The sequence below is a fragment of the Mustela erminea genome, chromosome 9 (assembly GCF_009829155.1).
Source record: "Mustela erminea isolate mMusErm1 chromosome 9, mMusErm1.Pri, whole genome shotgun sequence".
Lineage (NCBI taxonomy): Eukaryota > Metazoa > Chordata > Mammalia > Carnivora > Mustelidae > Mustela > Mustela erminea.
In genome coordinates this window covers 57839833-57856573 of record NC_045622.1, presented here as the reverse complement: position 1 = coordinate 57856573, position 16741 = coordinate 57839833, and the positions used below count along the sequence as shown (strand labels likewise).

Here is a 16741-nt window from a genome sequence, read left to right as displayed (position 1 = left end):
TATTTGTGCCAGAAACCTTTTTTTATGATTTATTTAATTTTAGAGAGAGAAAGAGAGAGAGACCATGCAATCTGGGAGAGGGACAGAGTAAGAGGAAGAGAATCTCAAGCAGACTCTCCGCTGAGCGCGATCCCATCACGGGACTCGATCCCAGGAGCCTGAGATCATGACCCAGACCAAAATCAGGAGTCAGATAGCTGTTGCACTGAGCCACCCACACACCACTGTGCCAGAAACTTTTACCTTTTCTCACTGAATTCTGACAGTAACCCTGCAAGGATAGGAGTCATTAACCACCATTTTACATAAGAAAACTAAAGGAGAAGTCACTAAACTACTACAATGACAGTTCTTCCTAATTTCAGAATTTTACTCATTATTTAATTGCCTGTGACATACAGACCACTAGAAGGCAAGCTCTGTGAAAGCTGAAATCTTATCTGTTTTGTTTGCTATAGAATCCCTATTCCTATAATGGTGCCGGGCACACAAAAGGTATTCAATAAAAATCCGTTTAACAGCTGGATAAATGCCTTGATTACCCATGTAGCCTCCAGGAAGACAATAACACTGCTCTCAAAATGTCAGGACAGGTCAAAGGGATGGTGGCTGTTGACTGCCTCTCTCTGTATACCTCAGACTGCCAGACAACCCGATAGGACCATCCCCCTGCAGCAAATCCTTTCCCAATGGGCAGTGTTCCCACCCAAGGTCTCAGTAGAACATAGGCCGTGAATTTCCACACTGGTGGGCTGGTTGAACTTTCTCCCAGCCTTGAATGAGGGGCACCATCGCCAAGATTGCCATCTTGCTCATCTGAAGGGCCCACAATCCATAGCCTCTGCCAACTCAGAAGCAAGCAAAGAGAGTCCTTGAGCAGCCAAACTGGCTGCCCCCCACACAACTGATTATATATTTTCTACAAAATGCCTGCTGAGTCTCAGCTTGCCATAAGTCAAATTTCATAGCTCACAGCAGAATAAAAACAGCAATTAGAAATGGGGATGAATCAAAGACAAGATGGAAATTATAGGAAGAAATCACAACAATGGATATGGGAATCCAGGAACTGGGGTAATCGTGTAAGAGGCCCTGAGGACATGTTTTGAATGACTCAAATAAAGGCACCACTCTGTTCACAATAATCTTTGAAAAGAGAGACTTATTTCAAAAATGGCTAAAATATTAAGAGAGCTAGAACTGAGGTTATAGTTCAGTCATCTGAAAAACTTAGATATGAGGCTGAATAAATGAGGCCTTATAGGGCATCCCTTCAGACTTGCGTTAAGATCTTTGGAGAATCAGCAGGGCTTTTTAAGTGGTCATGAAAAGCTCATGTCCTTCATGGTCAGCACAAGCAGGGTTTCATCACTCACGCCTCAGGGCCCATCAGCCAATATTCTAAGCTCTGAGCTGTCCACCCAACGCTCTAGTTAGCTAGAACCTGACCTCTAAGGTTGTCTCGTATGTTTACACGGACTTAAGCACACATACTTTGCTACCATTATTTCTCTTTCAAAGACAGTTGCTTGTGACAAGTCATGAAAACCCAGAATGGGAGGCCCCGCTCACCACCAGCTGAAGCCAAGGCAAAGCCAGAAGTTATACTGAAAAAGAACAGCTCACCACTGGCACAGAGAAGAGCAGGGTGACAGCTTTTGTGTTATTTTAGAACAGTTTGTGCTGATGAGCTTTTTGTTGTGGTAACATTCCTCTAAAAAGAACATTTTCTTCCTCCCCTCATTGACAAAGCAATCAGCAGAAAGTGAAAAAAAGGAGGAGCAGATAACAAAGATATCCAGGAATTTGTGGATCTTGGATCATATCACCTTCTTAACTGATGTGCCATCCATCCCCTAGTCCTGTGGCTAGGCCCCCAGAGAGAGATCAGGAAGCCTCTAGGCCTCATCTGCTTCTAGGAACATGGTTTTATTCTCAGCACAAGCAAATAAAATTTGGGTTCTTTGAGGGCCAGAGCCACTTCTAGATGTAACTAAAAGTTCTGCTACTTTTATCAGGCGTCCTTGCTCAAGGACCTACAGTTGGCAGGTTCAACAAGGAGACCTCTCTCAGCCAGGCTGCCTGAGCCCCAACTTTCCTTTCCAGGTTTTTGTCCTGCTGCCTTCCCCCACGGTTGCTCTGTCTGACCAAACCCACCCACCATGCTCTTACTACCTCCACATCTGTGCTCACGCTGGCTCCCTACTTACTACTCAGGCTGCCCCATTCCTTCCACGCCACCTGAATATCTACTTTTGCTCCAGGAGGTCTATTTTTGTCCTCCTATAAATTCCTTGGACCTCATCTAATTCAACCTAATACAAGGATCCCCTCGGCTAACCAGTCAGTAGGATGCTGTTTTCTACAGGCTCACCCTAAGTGACTGGGAGCTCACTGCATACCTACCAAGGAAGCCTTTTCTACAAGATGGTGCTGGTAGACAATTCTTTATTCTAAAAGAATATGCCCATATTTTATTTTTCTCACACTGGTCCTGGTTCTGTCCTTAGAATAAGAGAAATAGTACACCAGTACTTCACAGCATGAGCTTTGAAATCAGATCTGTACTCGTACCGAGTGTGTCCTTGGAACAAGCCTTCCCAAGGCTCCAATCCTTGACCATAAAACCAACTTCAAAAGGCTGTTAAGAAAGGTAAAAGAGTTAATTATGCAAAGAGCTTAACACTGTGCCTGGCACGGAATAAGAATTCAATAAACGCTAGCTAGTGTTGTGGTTTTCATTGCCTGTACCATCGATATTTAAATCTGATTCCTCCACTCCTAGTGTATTTGAAGATAGAAATTTTATTACCTGAATCTTTTCTTTTCCAGGCTCATGTTTCTCCACTAGACTGTAAATGATATGAGGACAGATGCGTGTGTCCTCTTCACTGCCACAGCCCCATGTCTACAATCGTGCCTGGCACATACATGATACCTATAAATACTGAATTCTACTGGACGTCTCCATTTCATAGTTTCCTTGCCCTTCATTGTTCACGTCTCTCCTTTACAGGCTCTCACCGTTCCAGATGCTTCTAACAACGTGAGATCCAAAATTGAGCTCAAAACTTAAGGTGGGCTGACGAGCAGGGTGAAGAGACTGGGCTTACCTCTCCCTTGTGACACACACCATATCATTATTAAAGATTTGGCACAACTTGGCCGCTTCACCAAACTGCTGGCTCGTGTTGAGCTGGAAATCAACTGAAACCTTTACATCTTTTCACACACGATGACTTCATACTCTGGGCTCTGTGGAATTGGAACTGCAGTGATGCCAAAAGGTGAGAAAATAACAGAGTTTTTTCCTTCTAGAGATTTCTCTCATGCCTACTATCTGGACTACTCAACAGGCTCCCAGCAACTGCGGCATGCAATTCAGAATGATGTTTCTAGAAACATGTGTTTCTTCCTCCCAAACAGAGTATAAACTCCCAGAGGGCAAGATAATGACCGCCTTGACTTCTCTCCTGCTTGCCAACACAGGACTGAGCACACAGCAAGGACAGATGGATGCCCTCCGCCTGCAGCAGGATTACAGTAAGGAGGCAGGGGAACTGCAGAGACCAACCTCGGGGCTCCCTCTCCCTCTCAAACAGCACAGCGCAGTCAGTGTTGTGCTTCTGGCTGGTAGGCGATGGGAGCCAGTCCAGGCAGAGACACAGACATCAGGCCTGCACGCGGACAGGCTGGGTCCTACAGAATCACCTCCCTTGACAAGGAGGAGCTCCTAGAGAACAAGCCAACATCAAGAACATCTCTCCACAGGGAAGAGTGTCTGGACAGCTTTCGGGGACTGTCCACACAGGAGGAGAAGAGAGCCACGGCACGGTGAGAGAGCTCACCTCATCGCTTTCTTCCACGTCCACATCACCATTGGCATCATCGTCCATCAGCTTGTGGATGCTGCGCACTGCGTCAAAGCTGAGCTTCTCATCCTCACTGTGGCACAGGGGCTTGTCAATCCGGCAAAACTCTGTACAGGAAAAGCAAGAGACAACATTACTGTGGGCCGTGCCCCGCCTGTCCCTGGGTCCATAGCTTCCAGCAGCTAAATCCTCAGGCAGTCACTTCACTGGCTATTTCTACAGCGAGAAAAGGGTTTCATGCAGTCTTCAACTCTCTCCCCAATGATGTGCTGAGCTTCCCCATTTAGGGACAATGCCTTATTATCCTAATCAATGCCTGGCAGGCAAGTCAAGAGTAAGACTACACGGGAATCGGGCGCCTGGGTGGCTCAGTGGGTTGGGCCTCTGCCTTCGGCTCAAGTCATGGTCTCAGGGTCCTGGGATCGAGCCCCACATCGGGCTCTCTGCTCAGCGGGGAGCCTGCTTCCCCTTCTCTCTCTCCCTGCCTTTCTGCCTACTTGTGATCTCTGTCTATCAAATAAATAAATAAAATATTTTTTTTAAATGTTGAGTTTTAAAAAAAAGGAATACACTGGGATCTAGAACAAAGAACATGAATAGGTAACTCACAAGAAAATATATATATAAATGAGAGAAAATACAAGCAACCAATGGACATAGGGGGAAAAAGTTTCGCCTTACTAGTAAGGGAAGAAATACATATTCAGATGAAATATCACTTTGAGTCAGTCGATAAATAAATGTTCATTAATACAGTCTTTCTAGAAACAGGAACACATCCCATTTACTACAGTGGCAAAAAAATAAGTTTTCCTTCTCGTTCACCTTATCACTGCTAGGAGTAGCAAAGTGCCAGCCCTGGGCTCCCTGCAGAGAGCCCTCACATGCTGAGCCATACAGTCAGCGAGAGCTATCAGGCACCCATGGTCCTGAGCACATCAGCTGCAACAATGTGGGAAGCCCACAGGCCCACAGGGCAGCTTCCTCCACCACCAATACACAGTCATGTGGCACTAAAGCCAGCACAAGAGCTGAGGCCACCTAACCCTCCCTCTCTTAGAACCCTGTGAGGGCCCCTGGGTGGCTCAGTGGGTTAAGCCTCTGCCTTCAGCTTAGGTCGTGATCCCAGGGTCCTGGCATCAAGCCCCTCATCGGGCTCCCTGCTTGGAGGGGAGTCTGCTTCTCCCTCTCTCTCTGCCTGCCTCTCTGCCTACTTGTGATCTCTGTCTGTCAAAAAATAAAATCTTTAAAAAAAAAAAAAAAGGAAGAAGAAGAAGAACCCTGGGAAACACTATGCACACAGCAGAAAGAGCCTAGCATCTCGCCTTAGCTCTACCGTGTCACCCTAGGGAGGTCACTTCCCTTCTCCAGGCCTCAAGCTCGGGTATCTGAAAAAGACATTGTAAGTAAAGTTTCTAGAATGTCTTCCAATGCTTAGATTCTAAAATTCCTCTTTCTCTGTGACCCTGATCTTGATAACTTCTCTCTGGCAAGAATCCTCAGATGACTCCCAAGGAAGAAGATGTCACAGAAGAGAAAGCAAGGACCGGGAAAGAGGCTGCTGCTGTGAAGCCTTCTAGAAAGCACTAATCAAAGACCTGAAACATTCCACACCATTTAATCATTTTCCCGTCTGCTGTCAAAGGCATCAACAGGACAGGACAAGTCACCTCTCTCTCACTGGCTAGTTGCTCAAATCCTTTTCAAAATGAGGGAGTGCTATAAATGTTAAATGTGGAAAATGTCCCATATGTGACTCAGTAGAAACAGGTTGGATACTGGAGCTCACAGATGGTAACTGTTGTGCCCAAAGTCAACGACAGCTGAATAGCCACAGCGAGAGCCCAGGCCTACTGACTCCCAGGCCCACACTTCACCTGACTGCTTTTATGCCAAGGCAACCAAACAGCTTTAAGGTGGTTTCATCTTCTGGAAGTCACAGATGGTAAGAAGCCCACTGAGGAAATGGCTTTACAGAAGCCAAAAAGTAAGATAAACAGTATACATACCAAAGAAATATCTCCATATAATCTTATATTCTTCTACATTTGTCCTACAAGTTGGAGTGGAGGGTGGGGTGGGTACTGAGAGAAAGAGGAGAATGCAGCCAAGCATTAAGGCATTGTTTCTCAACTTCCTCACCAACAAGAGTTCTTGGCATGATCGTTTTCGTTCATGGACTCCTATCCACGAACTACCTATCCAAAAAAGAACTGCAGTAATGACTGGTTCATAGACAGAAGCACACAGCACTGGGATTAATATTACCAACATAATGCTTTCCTTCCCTTACTCCTATTTTTGTGTTAATCAAAGGCACACATAATTGCCTATCAGAACAAGGAAAAAATTTTTAATTGCCTCTCAGAGATTTTTGATCAGCACATGATGTACCCATTTAAAAAATATTTACTGGGTGTTCTTTATGTGCCAGGCTCTATAATCAGCACGGGGCATAAAGAGATGAGATCTCATTCCTGCTCTCAAGGAGCTTAGTTATAAAACTAGAGGAGAGGGGTGATAATTACACGATGTGCTAAGCACCAGGATAAAAAGAAAGAATCAGGATTACCCTAGAGGTCAGCAAACATTTTCTGTAAAAGGCCAGACAATAAACAATTTAGGATCTAGGAACCAGATAGCCTCTGTTACAACTACCTAACTCTATCATAGAGCACAAAGGGTGCCATAGACAAAACATAAGTGCACGAGCTTAGCTGTGTTCCAATAAAACTTTATTCACAAAAACAGGTAGTGGGCTGAATTTGACCACTGGGCCATAGTTTGCTAAGCCCTGTTCTAGAAAACCATAGGTAGCACACCTGAACCATATTAAGGTGACAGATTTTTGAACCAAAGCAAAGAAATCCAGTCTTTTCACTAGCCTATTTCCACACACAGGTTTCTCATAAGTAAAGCACAACTTCCTTTTAAGTTTTATTTAAGAAATCTCTATGCCCAGTGTGGGGCTCCAACTCACAATCCCCAGATCAGGAGTCTCATGCTCTTCCAACTGAGCCAGCCAGGTGCCCTAAAGCATAACTTCTAATAGCATTTTCTTAATGCTGAACTAGTTTACTGAACTCTAGGGATGGGGGTATCTCCAGGCCAGGCACCATTGGCCTAAGTCACCCAGCCCCTTTCCCAAAGGCCTATGGCAGGTCCAAGAAGTTTGGGCTTCCCACACTAGGCTCTGGTTTGTAACCTGATCAGACACACAGGTGACCTTTGCTGCTGGCATCATCAGACATAGAGAAGGATTAAAGGGATTGAGGATAAAGGGATACAAAATCTTGATGTCCCATAAGGCCAGAGAATCCAGTCCAGAAAAACCACGTTAGCCAAAATTCACAAATGACTCCTGCTATCAAGCATTTCCTAGGCTGTCTCTCTTTCCTTCCTGAGACCTTTCTATCATCTCTTACACATTCCAATCTGGCAAGGTTTCCCACAGCCATGTGGAAATAGCCTTGGAAGATCCAACGATTTAGCAATGCATTATTAGTAAGAGCCCTGAATTTGTAGTCAGAACATGCATGTCAAAACCTCAGCTCCATCAGTTACAACTATATGATGTTGGACAAGCTGTTTAACTTCTCTGAGCTTCCAAAGCCTCATCTGTAAAATGAGGACAAACTCTGTAAGCAGACCACATTTGTTCAAACACCTTGCATAGGGCATGCAGAAAGCTGACAATCCATACATCTGTAGTCTCCTCCTTTCCTCCCAGAGAAACAAGTGAGCAGCTCCCATCCTCTGCTAACCAGCCACTCTCTCTGTCAGATGATGAAGAATCAAACACAAACATACAGTCCAATAAGACAGATCAGCATATGTTCTAGATGAGCTGACAAGTGATTATAACAATAGTCTATATTCCCACAACACTTATGGTCTATCACTGAGAACATTTATCATACTGTGTTGCAGTTCTCTGTTTGTCTTCCCTATGAGACTGTGATTTCCAGAAGGGCTTGGGACCATGTCCCCAGCCCCAAGCAAAAGCCAGGTTCTTGATAGATGCTCATTCAATGTCTTTTGATGAATACTTAAATACCAACTAACAATTATGTGTAGGCTTTCTCTAGGCAGAAAAGAGAATTCTAAGTAAAAAGATTAGTTCAGGGGCGCCTGGGTGGCTCAGTGGTTTAAGCCTCTGCCTTCGGCTCAGGTCATGATCTCAGGATCCTGGGATCGAGCCCCACATCAGGCTCTCTGCTCAGCAGGGAGCCTGCTTCCCCCCTCTCTCTCTGCCTGCCTCTCTGCCTCCTTGTGATCTCTATCAAATAAATAAATAAAATCTTTAAAAAAAAAAAAAAGATTAGTTCAGAACCAGGTTTTTAAATTGTTGGGTCTCAGGGCCCCCGTATACTCATGAAAATTGAAAATCCCCAAACTGATATTTACCATATTAGAAATTAAAATACAAATTCTAGTAGTAATCAGTTCCTTTTAGACCAATAAATCTCCTATACATTAATAGAAATATGATTTTTAATGAAAAATAATTGTTTCCTGGAAAAAATGTTTTCTGAGAAGAGTAGGATTATTTTACATTTTTGCAAATCTCCTTAATATCTTGATTAATGGGAAATGGCTGTAGTTTTATACCTTTTATACCTATGTCCACATTCAATGTGTTGTTTTGATCCAAGATCAAAACAGATATGTAGCTGGAAAAGACAGGATTATTTTAATAACTTCTCAGATAATTGTAAACATTCTTCTCTAATATTACATCAAAACTCAACAAGTGGTGGGCGCCTGGGTGGCTCAGTGGGTTAAGCCGCTGCCTTCGGCTCAGGTCATGATCTCAGGGTCCTGGGATCGAGCCCCACATCAGGCTCTCTGCTCAGCAGGGAGCCTGCTTCCCCCCTCTCTCTCTGCCTGCCTCTCTGCCTCCTTGTGATCTCTATCAAATAAATAAATAAAATCTTTAAAAAAAAAAAAAAGATTAGTTCAGAACCAGGTTTTTAAATTGTTGGGTCTCAGGGCCCCCGTATACTCATGAAAATTGAAAATCCCCAAACTGATATTTACCATATTAGAAATTAAAATACAAATTCTAGTAGTAATCAGTTCCTTTTAGACCAATAAATCTCCTATACATTAATAGAAATATGATTTTTAATGAAAAATAATTGTTTCCTGGAAAAAAATGTTTTCTGAGAAGAGTAGGATTATTTTACATTTTTGCAAATCTCCTTAATATCTTGATTAATGGGAAATGGCTGTAGTTTTATACCTTTTATACCTATGTCCACATTCAATGTGTTGTTTTGATCCAAGATCAAAACAGATATGTAGCTGGAAAAGACAGGATTATTTTAATAACTTCTCAGATAACTGTAAACATTCTTCTCTAATATTACATCAAAACTCAACAAGTGGTGGGCGCCTGGGTGGCTCAGTGGGTTAAGCCGCTGCCTTCGGCTCAGGTCATGATCTCAGGGTCCTGGGATCGAGCCCCGCATCAGGCTCTCTGCTCAGCAGGGAGCCTGCTTCCCTCTCTCTCTCTCTGCCTGCCTCTCTGTCTACTTGTGATCTCTCTCTGTCAAATAAATAAATAAAATCTTAAAAAAAAAAAAAAACCTCAACAAGTGGTAGATTTATTAAAGATTAGTTGCAATGTGAAATTTGAAACTAACTGGATGAACTTTTTGTACTTATTACATTAAAATCTATTGCTCTATCTTCAATGATCTTTTATCAGGTGTGATTTTGTAACACGATGCACTTGGTCACATGAAAATTAGTGATTCAATGAGTTAGGCCTAGCTTCCAAATTGGTCCATTTCATCCATATAATAGCAAAACAATCAGTTATTAATATCACCACTAATTTCATCAGAAAAGTTTTATTATTTATTTATTTATTTGAAAGATTGAGAGACAGCTCCAGCAGTCACAGGGGGGTGGAGGGAAGGGTGCAATGCAGAGGGAGCATGGAGTCTGATGTGGGGTTTGATCTCACAATCCTAAGATCATGATCTGAGCTGAAATCAAGAGTCAGACACCCAACCAACCGAACCACCCAATTGCCACCTTTCTTTCTTTCTTTCTTTCTTTCTTTCTTTCTTTCTTTTTTTTAAAGTAGCCTCCATACCAAGCATGGAGCCCAACACAGGGCTTGAACTCATGACCTTGAGATCAAGACCTGAGCTGAGATCAAGAGTTGGACCCTTAACCGACTGAGCCACTGAGGTGCCCCCATCAGAAAAGCTTGAAATCTGGGGAAGCGTCAAGCTCACAGTGGCAGATACAAGTTTTCCACAATTCTAAGTTTTAAATAAAAGCTAGAATTTTATCATTGGCAACAAATACTACCAGTGGTTTTCCTCTAAGTAGCAGACTCATCTCATTCATTTTCAAGAAAATATCGGCCAAATAATTAGTTTCAGTAACTGTAGTTTATCTCTCAGTTATTCTTTCAAATAAAAATAGTGTTTCCTGGGGCACCTGGGTGGCTCAGTCTTTAAGCATCTGCCTTCAGCTCAGGTCAATCCCAGGACACTACGATCAAGTCCCACAAGGGGCTCCCTGCTCAGTGGAGAACCTGCTTCTCCCTCTCTCTCTCATCCCTGCTTGTGTTCTCTCTTGCTACCTCTGTCTCTCTCTTTCAAATAAATAGAATCTTTAAAGAAAAAAAAGTGTTCCCTGAAGAAAGGAGGTAGTTCAGCTTCCAACTTGATGATACAAACACTCTTCCTTAAAATAAACATCAAATTCTACCTGCAGCAAAAGTGCTTTATGCATATTTCCTGTTTCATCACACAGAATACTAAAGAGACATGTATTCGTGGGATATATTTTATTTTATTTTATTTTATTTAAAGATTTTATTTATTTATTTGACAGAGAGAGATCACAAGTAGGCAGAGAGGCAGGCAGAGAGAGAGGAGGAAGCAGGCTCCCCGCTGAGCAGAGAACCTGATGCAGGACTCGATCCCAGGACTCTGGGACCATGACCTGAGCCAAAGGCAGAGGCTTTAACTCACTGAGCCACCCAGGCGCCCCTCGTGGGATATATTTTAATAAAATTCATACACTTTTACGTCTATATCTTAAAAAATTTTTTTTTTTTAAACAGAGCATATGAAGGTGAGGAAAACAGTGACCAATGGCACAGTTTGGTGCCACTGCTTTGACTCCTGAAAAGGAACCAACAGTTTTACTTAATTGCTTTCATGCCACCAGTACAAATGTAGACATGGTGGGAAAAAAAGCAAATAACATCTTAGCATTATTACTAAAATGTCTTTGACCTTTTGAACCTCTGAAAAGGTCTTGGTGATCCTCAATGGTCTGCAGACCACACTTTGTTAATCACTGGCAGGCAAAACCACAGTCTTTCCCCCGTGTCCCAAGCTCCTCTCCTTTCTCCAGGTGGAGCTAATCATTCACCACTCTATGCTCCAAAGCACTTTATACACAACTCCGCTGTATTAATTCTCATGCTCTGATGTTCACATACCACGTCCAGAAAAGGGCAAGGACTAGGTTTGACTCACTCTATCTTCCAGGGCCTAGGATGGCACCTTCACTAACATCCACCATCAAGTAGGAAATCAGTAAATGTTGGCTGAATGAATGAATGTGTGTGTAAATGGATTTATAGCAAACCGTATCTCCTCCAAAGACAAGAGAATTGCTGAGAACAAATGACCAATTTCTCCCACCAATATCCACCATCCACCTGATGCCTCCTCCCTTCCAGCCAGTTTCTCAACACTGAACAGTATTTCCTCCCCCTGAAACCACAGATCTGCAGGCATGCGAAGCAGAGCCTGGCAATGGATTGTCTGGTGTGAGACATAAGCCCAAAGGGAAAGAAGTGAGAAAAACAGCAGGTAAGGAAGAAGGTATAGATCAGGAACAGAGAAGGCCACTAGACTGCTCCTTACCACTTGGCTGGCACCTGAAGGGATGGATTCTGGAAATTGTGAAATCTTGCGAATAATTTCTCCACTTCACCTCCCACCCCCCCAAAGCTGGACCAGGAAGCTCTGCAGAAATTCTCCATGGGATCAGAATCCATCCTTACCCTTAGAAAGGGCTCCAAAGACGATTAAGACACAGCACCAGCCCTAGGAAGACTCAGATTCGACGAAGGACCAGGACATTCCAGAGATAAAACAGCACAGAAGGGGCGCCTGGGTGGCTCGGTGGGTTAAAGCCTCTGCCTTCGGCTCAGGTTATGATCCCTGGGTCTTGGAATCGAGCCCCACGTCGGGCTCTCTGCTTAGTAGGGAGCCTGCTTCTACCTCTCTCTCTGCCTGCCTCTCTCCCTACTTGTGATCTGTCAAATAAATAAATAAAATCTTTAAAAAAAAAAAAAAAACAGCCCAAAAGCTCAACTGAAGCTAGGGCTGGGGTCTGGAGAGGGGAAGGGGAGTAGGAGGAGAAAGGACCCTCTGCACAGAAATGTAAAGAATGAGAAGGGGAACTGGTTTGGGACCTGGAACTGGCAAGAAAGGGCCCTCTTGGAATACCGCACATAGTAGGTCCAGCCACAGAGGAAAGAGGACTCAACTCCCAAGGACTGGGTGAAATCCAGCATCCTGAGGGATGCTCTTGCCCCTGTTAGAACATCCAGTCTCATATCCAAGCAAAGGCCCAGCTCTTCTCAGCAGGGGGGTCAGGAATTCAGAAGAGATTTCCTTATGGACAAAGCTGGCACTGGTATCAGCCACCCAAGCAGCACTGACACAAAAGACTTCCCGTGTCTCCCCCCAGGGAGAATAAATCAAAAAAATAATCCATACAACACCAAGAGTGAACCCTGAGAGAAGCTATGAACTTCGGGTGATCATGATGTATCCATGTAGGCTCATCCTTTGTAAAAAATGTACCACTCTGGTAAGTAACATTGGTAATGGGGTTGGCTATGCATATGTGGAGGCAGAGAATATGTGGGAAATCTCTGTACCTCCCTCTGAATTTTGTTGTAGACCTGTAACCACTCTTTAAAAAAAAAAAAAAAAAAGCACAGCCTACGATATGTGTGTGGTCAGTAAATATTTTTACAATTCTTACTAGCATACTTAAAAAATATTATATATGTTTATTATAATGCACGATAATTATATTTTGACTCTAAACTGCAATCTGACTACTTTGGTAACAATTATTTTAATTCGTATGAAATATAATTATAGAAAGCCCTCAGGGGAAAGGAAAAATTCACAGCCTTGGCAATGTAAAGAGCTTCGATATGCAACAAACTGAGCTATAACCTCTGATTCCACCAGCACTTCTGACTTTGTACCTCTTCTGGCCTTACTTCAGTCAGCTTACAACTGCAGTTATTTGAAGGTATCTGAAGGCAAAGCTCACGTCTTTCTCATTTTTTCATAGCACCTACTACCACCTCACACATGATACACTTATTAGTTGATTGGCTTATTGTCCATCTCCCTCCAACAGAAGCAATGCTCACAGAACAGGGACTTTTTTGTTCCCTGCAGTATCCCCCCCCCAGAGACTCAGACAGTGCCTGGCACACAGTAGGTATTCAATATAGATCTGCTAAATGAAGGACTGTTTTCCAGAATGTGCAAAAGCAATTTTCTCCTCCAAACCTGACTTTTCAGTGTTGAAGTTTTGAAGAAACTGATCTGCGTTCAATCCACGGCTCTCTCTTTTCTTCATACTACTCTCTCTCCTAAAGGGATCTTACCTCTCCTCAGAGCCCTGATTACCTTTTAAAGAAATTACTAATTGATGCCAACTTTCCAAAAAAAGCAAAATGATCTTTCTGCTGCAAGTTTCACTTGTGACCCTCAGAAACCCACAGAAGCCAACTACTTACTAAATATCTCCACACAAGGATGCCTGACAGGAATGTGAACTCATCATGTCTAAATCCAAAGTCATTAGGTCCCCCCAGACTTCCTACTTCTCCAGTTGCTTGTGTCAAAAACCTTCACATCTCACTTTCACTCACTCCCCACTTCTAAACAAGCACCAATCCTAGTTCCAAGACTCAACTATTCCAAATCCTCTCCTCATAGGGGAGAGATTCTGAATACTTACTGAGGATCAGCAGGAATACTACCCACAGGCAGGGCTAGTGCATACCAGCTGATTGATTATCCAGCCAAGTCACCTCCCTACTCAAAACCCTTCAAAAGCTTTTCATTACTCTTTTTTTTTTTTTTAAGATTATTTATTTGTCAGAGAGAGAGAGAGAGAGCACAAGCAGAGGGATGGGCAGGCAGAGGGAGAAGTAGGCTCCCCACTGAGCAAGGAGCCCAATGTGGAACTCAATCCCAGGACCCTGGGATCATCACCAGAGCTGAAGGCAGACACTTAACTGACTGAGCCACCCAGGCATCCCAGCTTTTCATTACTCTTAAGATGAAGTTCAAATTTCTTAAAGTGGTCTGCAAGGCCCGGCATGATTTGTCACGTGTCACCTTTCTGGTCTCACGTCCAGCAACTCCTGCAGCTTTGTGCAATCCTCCTTTGATGTTCCAAGTCTCTCCCCTCCCTTCTACATGTAGTACACTGGTTCTCAACTCCAGCTGCATATTAGACTCACTTAGGGAGCACTGATGTTGCTGACGCTCAAGCCCCATCCCAGACCAATTAAATCGGTATCTCTGTGGATGGGACCTAGGTATGGGTTTGGTTTTATGGGGAGTTGTTGCTTTTTTTTCTTTGAGACATAACATATATACAGTAAAGTATATAAACATATAGATCAACTAACTTTTACATATGCATATATTTAAGTAATTACCACCAAAATCAAGAAATAAAACATTCCCAACACTCTAGGAAGACCTCCTCCCTCTTGCCCCTTTCCAGTTAATACTACCACGACCACTATCTCACCCCACCCCACAGGAGAAACTGCTTTTCTGACTTTTATCACCATATATGAGTTTTGCCTTTTCTTGACATTTATAAAAATAGAGCATGGATATTTTTTAAGGCAGGGCTGCACACAATAAAATGTCCCCATTTTAAGTGTACAGTTCAGTGTGTTTGACAAACACATACACTTAAATACTCACTACCCCATCAAGATATAGAACATTTCCATCGTCCCAAAATGTTCCCACTTGGCATTTCACTGCCAACCTCTACTCCCACCTACATAACCACTGATCTGATTTCTATCATTATAAATTAGTTTTGCTTACTCTAGAACTTCAAAGAAATATAATCACCAGTATGCACTCTTTTGTGCCCGGTGGCTTTTGCTCAGCATTCAGAAGATTCAGTCGTGTTGTCACATGAATCAGTTTTTTCCACATTATCACTGAGTAGTATTCCACTGAATGAAGAGACCAAAATTTGTTTACCCATCCACCAGTTTTTAGCTATCACAAATAAAGTGCTATGAGCATTCATGTACAAGTCTTTGTGTGGACATTTGTTTTCATTTTTCTTTTCTCTTTTTTTAAAGATTTTATTTATTTATTTCACAGACAGAGATCACAAGTAGGCAGAGAGGCAGGCGGGGGGGGGGGGGGAAGCAGGCTCCTCACTGAGCAGAGAGCCCCATGTGGGGCTCAATCCCAGGACCCTGGGATCATGACCTGAGCTGAAGGCAGAGGCTTTAACCCACTGAGCCACCCAGGTGCCCGTTTTCATTTTTCTTGAGTGAAAATGAGTTTTTCATCCCAAGTTCCAATAGGAGTAGAACTTTTGGGTTATACGGCAGGGGTACATTTAACGTTTTAAGTGCCAAGCTACTTTCCAGAGTAGTTGTACGGCTTTCTACTCTCCCAGGAAGCACCAGCAGAAAGCACCATCCCAGTTGTTTCATGTTCTCTCTTAGACCATGTGATGCCAATGTGCTACCCGGGGTGAGAATAACCTAGAATTCCTATTTGCCAAAAGAACACAAAAATACAGATCCAAAGGGGACATGCACCCGGTGTTTACAGCAGCATTATCAACAATAGCCAAACTATGGAAGGAGCCCAAGTGACCATTAACTGGTGAGTGGATAAAGAAGACGTGGTATATGATGAAGAAGCAGAAGGCAAACTGAGGACAAAGCACAAGCTGACACCCTCTAACCCCCTCCCCCGAGGCGGGATCTGTGTGACATTGCTCAGGCACTTCCGGCTGCCCTAAAACTAAGGGAAGAGAAAACAAATGGGTAACTAACACACATCACAGTCCTGCAGGACAAGAGTCTCCATCAGTTTATAAATGTCTTAGCGATTCACAAGGAAAAGGCATTCTTATCAATAGCCTAACTTTCAGAAACCCATAGACTCAATTTTCTGGAGCCCTAACATCACTCTCTCCTCCACAGTGATGTGGGAGACAAAGGTAGAGGGAATGTAAATAAAATAAAATAAAATGTCCTTATAACCTGTAGCCCACTGACAAATACTTGAGGCAGGCAGAGTATGACATTCCTCCAGAAAACTCCCAACTGTCTTAAAGTTAATGTCTTACTAGAAGGAAAAACCATCTTCACTTGACAATAGCCAAGCCTCCAGCATCCTATGAGTCTTCTTTAGCATAAAAAAAGTCCTTTTGGACACTTTCCTTTGTCCTTACCTGCCCCCACTCCCAAGTATATAATCAGCCATTCCTCACAACCCCAGTGCAGCAGTACTTTCTACCCACGAGTCCTGTCCTGGTGCTTTAATAAAATCACCTTTTTGCACCAAAGATATCTGAAGAATTCTTTCTTGGCCATTGGCTCAAGAGCTCACCAACATTCCAAAACTACATCAGTATATACATCTATAATGGAATATTACTCAGTCATCAAAAAGAATGAAATCTTGCCATTCTCAATGACATGGATGGATCTAGTGTATATTATGCGAACTGAAGTAAGTCAGTCAGAGAAAGACAAATACCATATGATTTCACTCATATGTGGAATTTAAGAA

The 16741-nt window shown here is 43.2% G+C and overlaps 1 protein-coding gene across 6 annotated transcripts in view; it reads right to left on the bottom strand.

Annotated features, from left to right (window-relative positions):
- STIM1 (stromal interaction molecule 1) overlaps positions 1 to 16741 on the bottom strand; it is a 188922-nt gene that overhangs the window by 83169 nt on the left and 89012 nt on the right. For 5 of the 6 annotated variants that reach the window (XM_032359524.1, XM_032359526.1, XM_032359528.1 and 2 more), the window contains one exon: positions 3849 to 3979. In XM_032359524.1, the coding sequence (XP_032215415.1) occupies positions 3849 to 3979 (131 nt within the window). Of the gene's footprint in view, positions 1 to 3848; positions 3980 to 5881; positions 6071 to 16741 lie in introns of all 6 variants that reach the window. The other variant, XM_032359525.1, reaches the window with a different exon arrangement.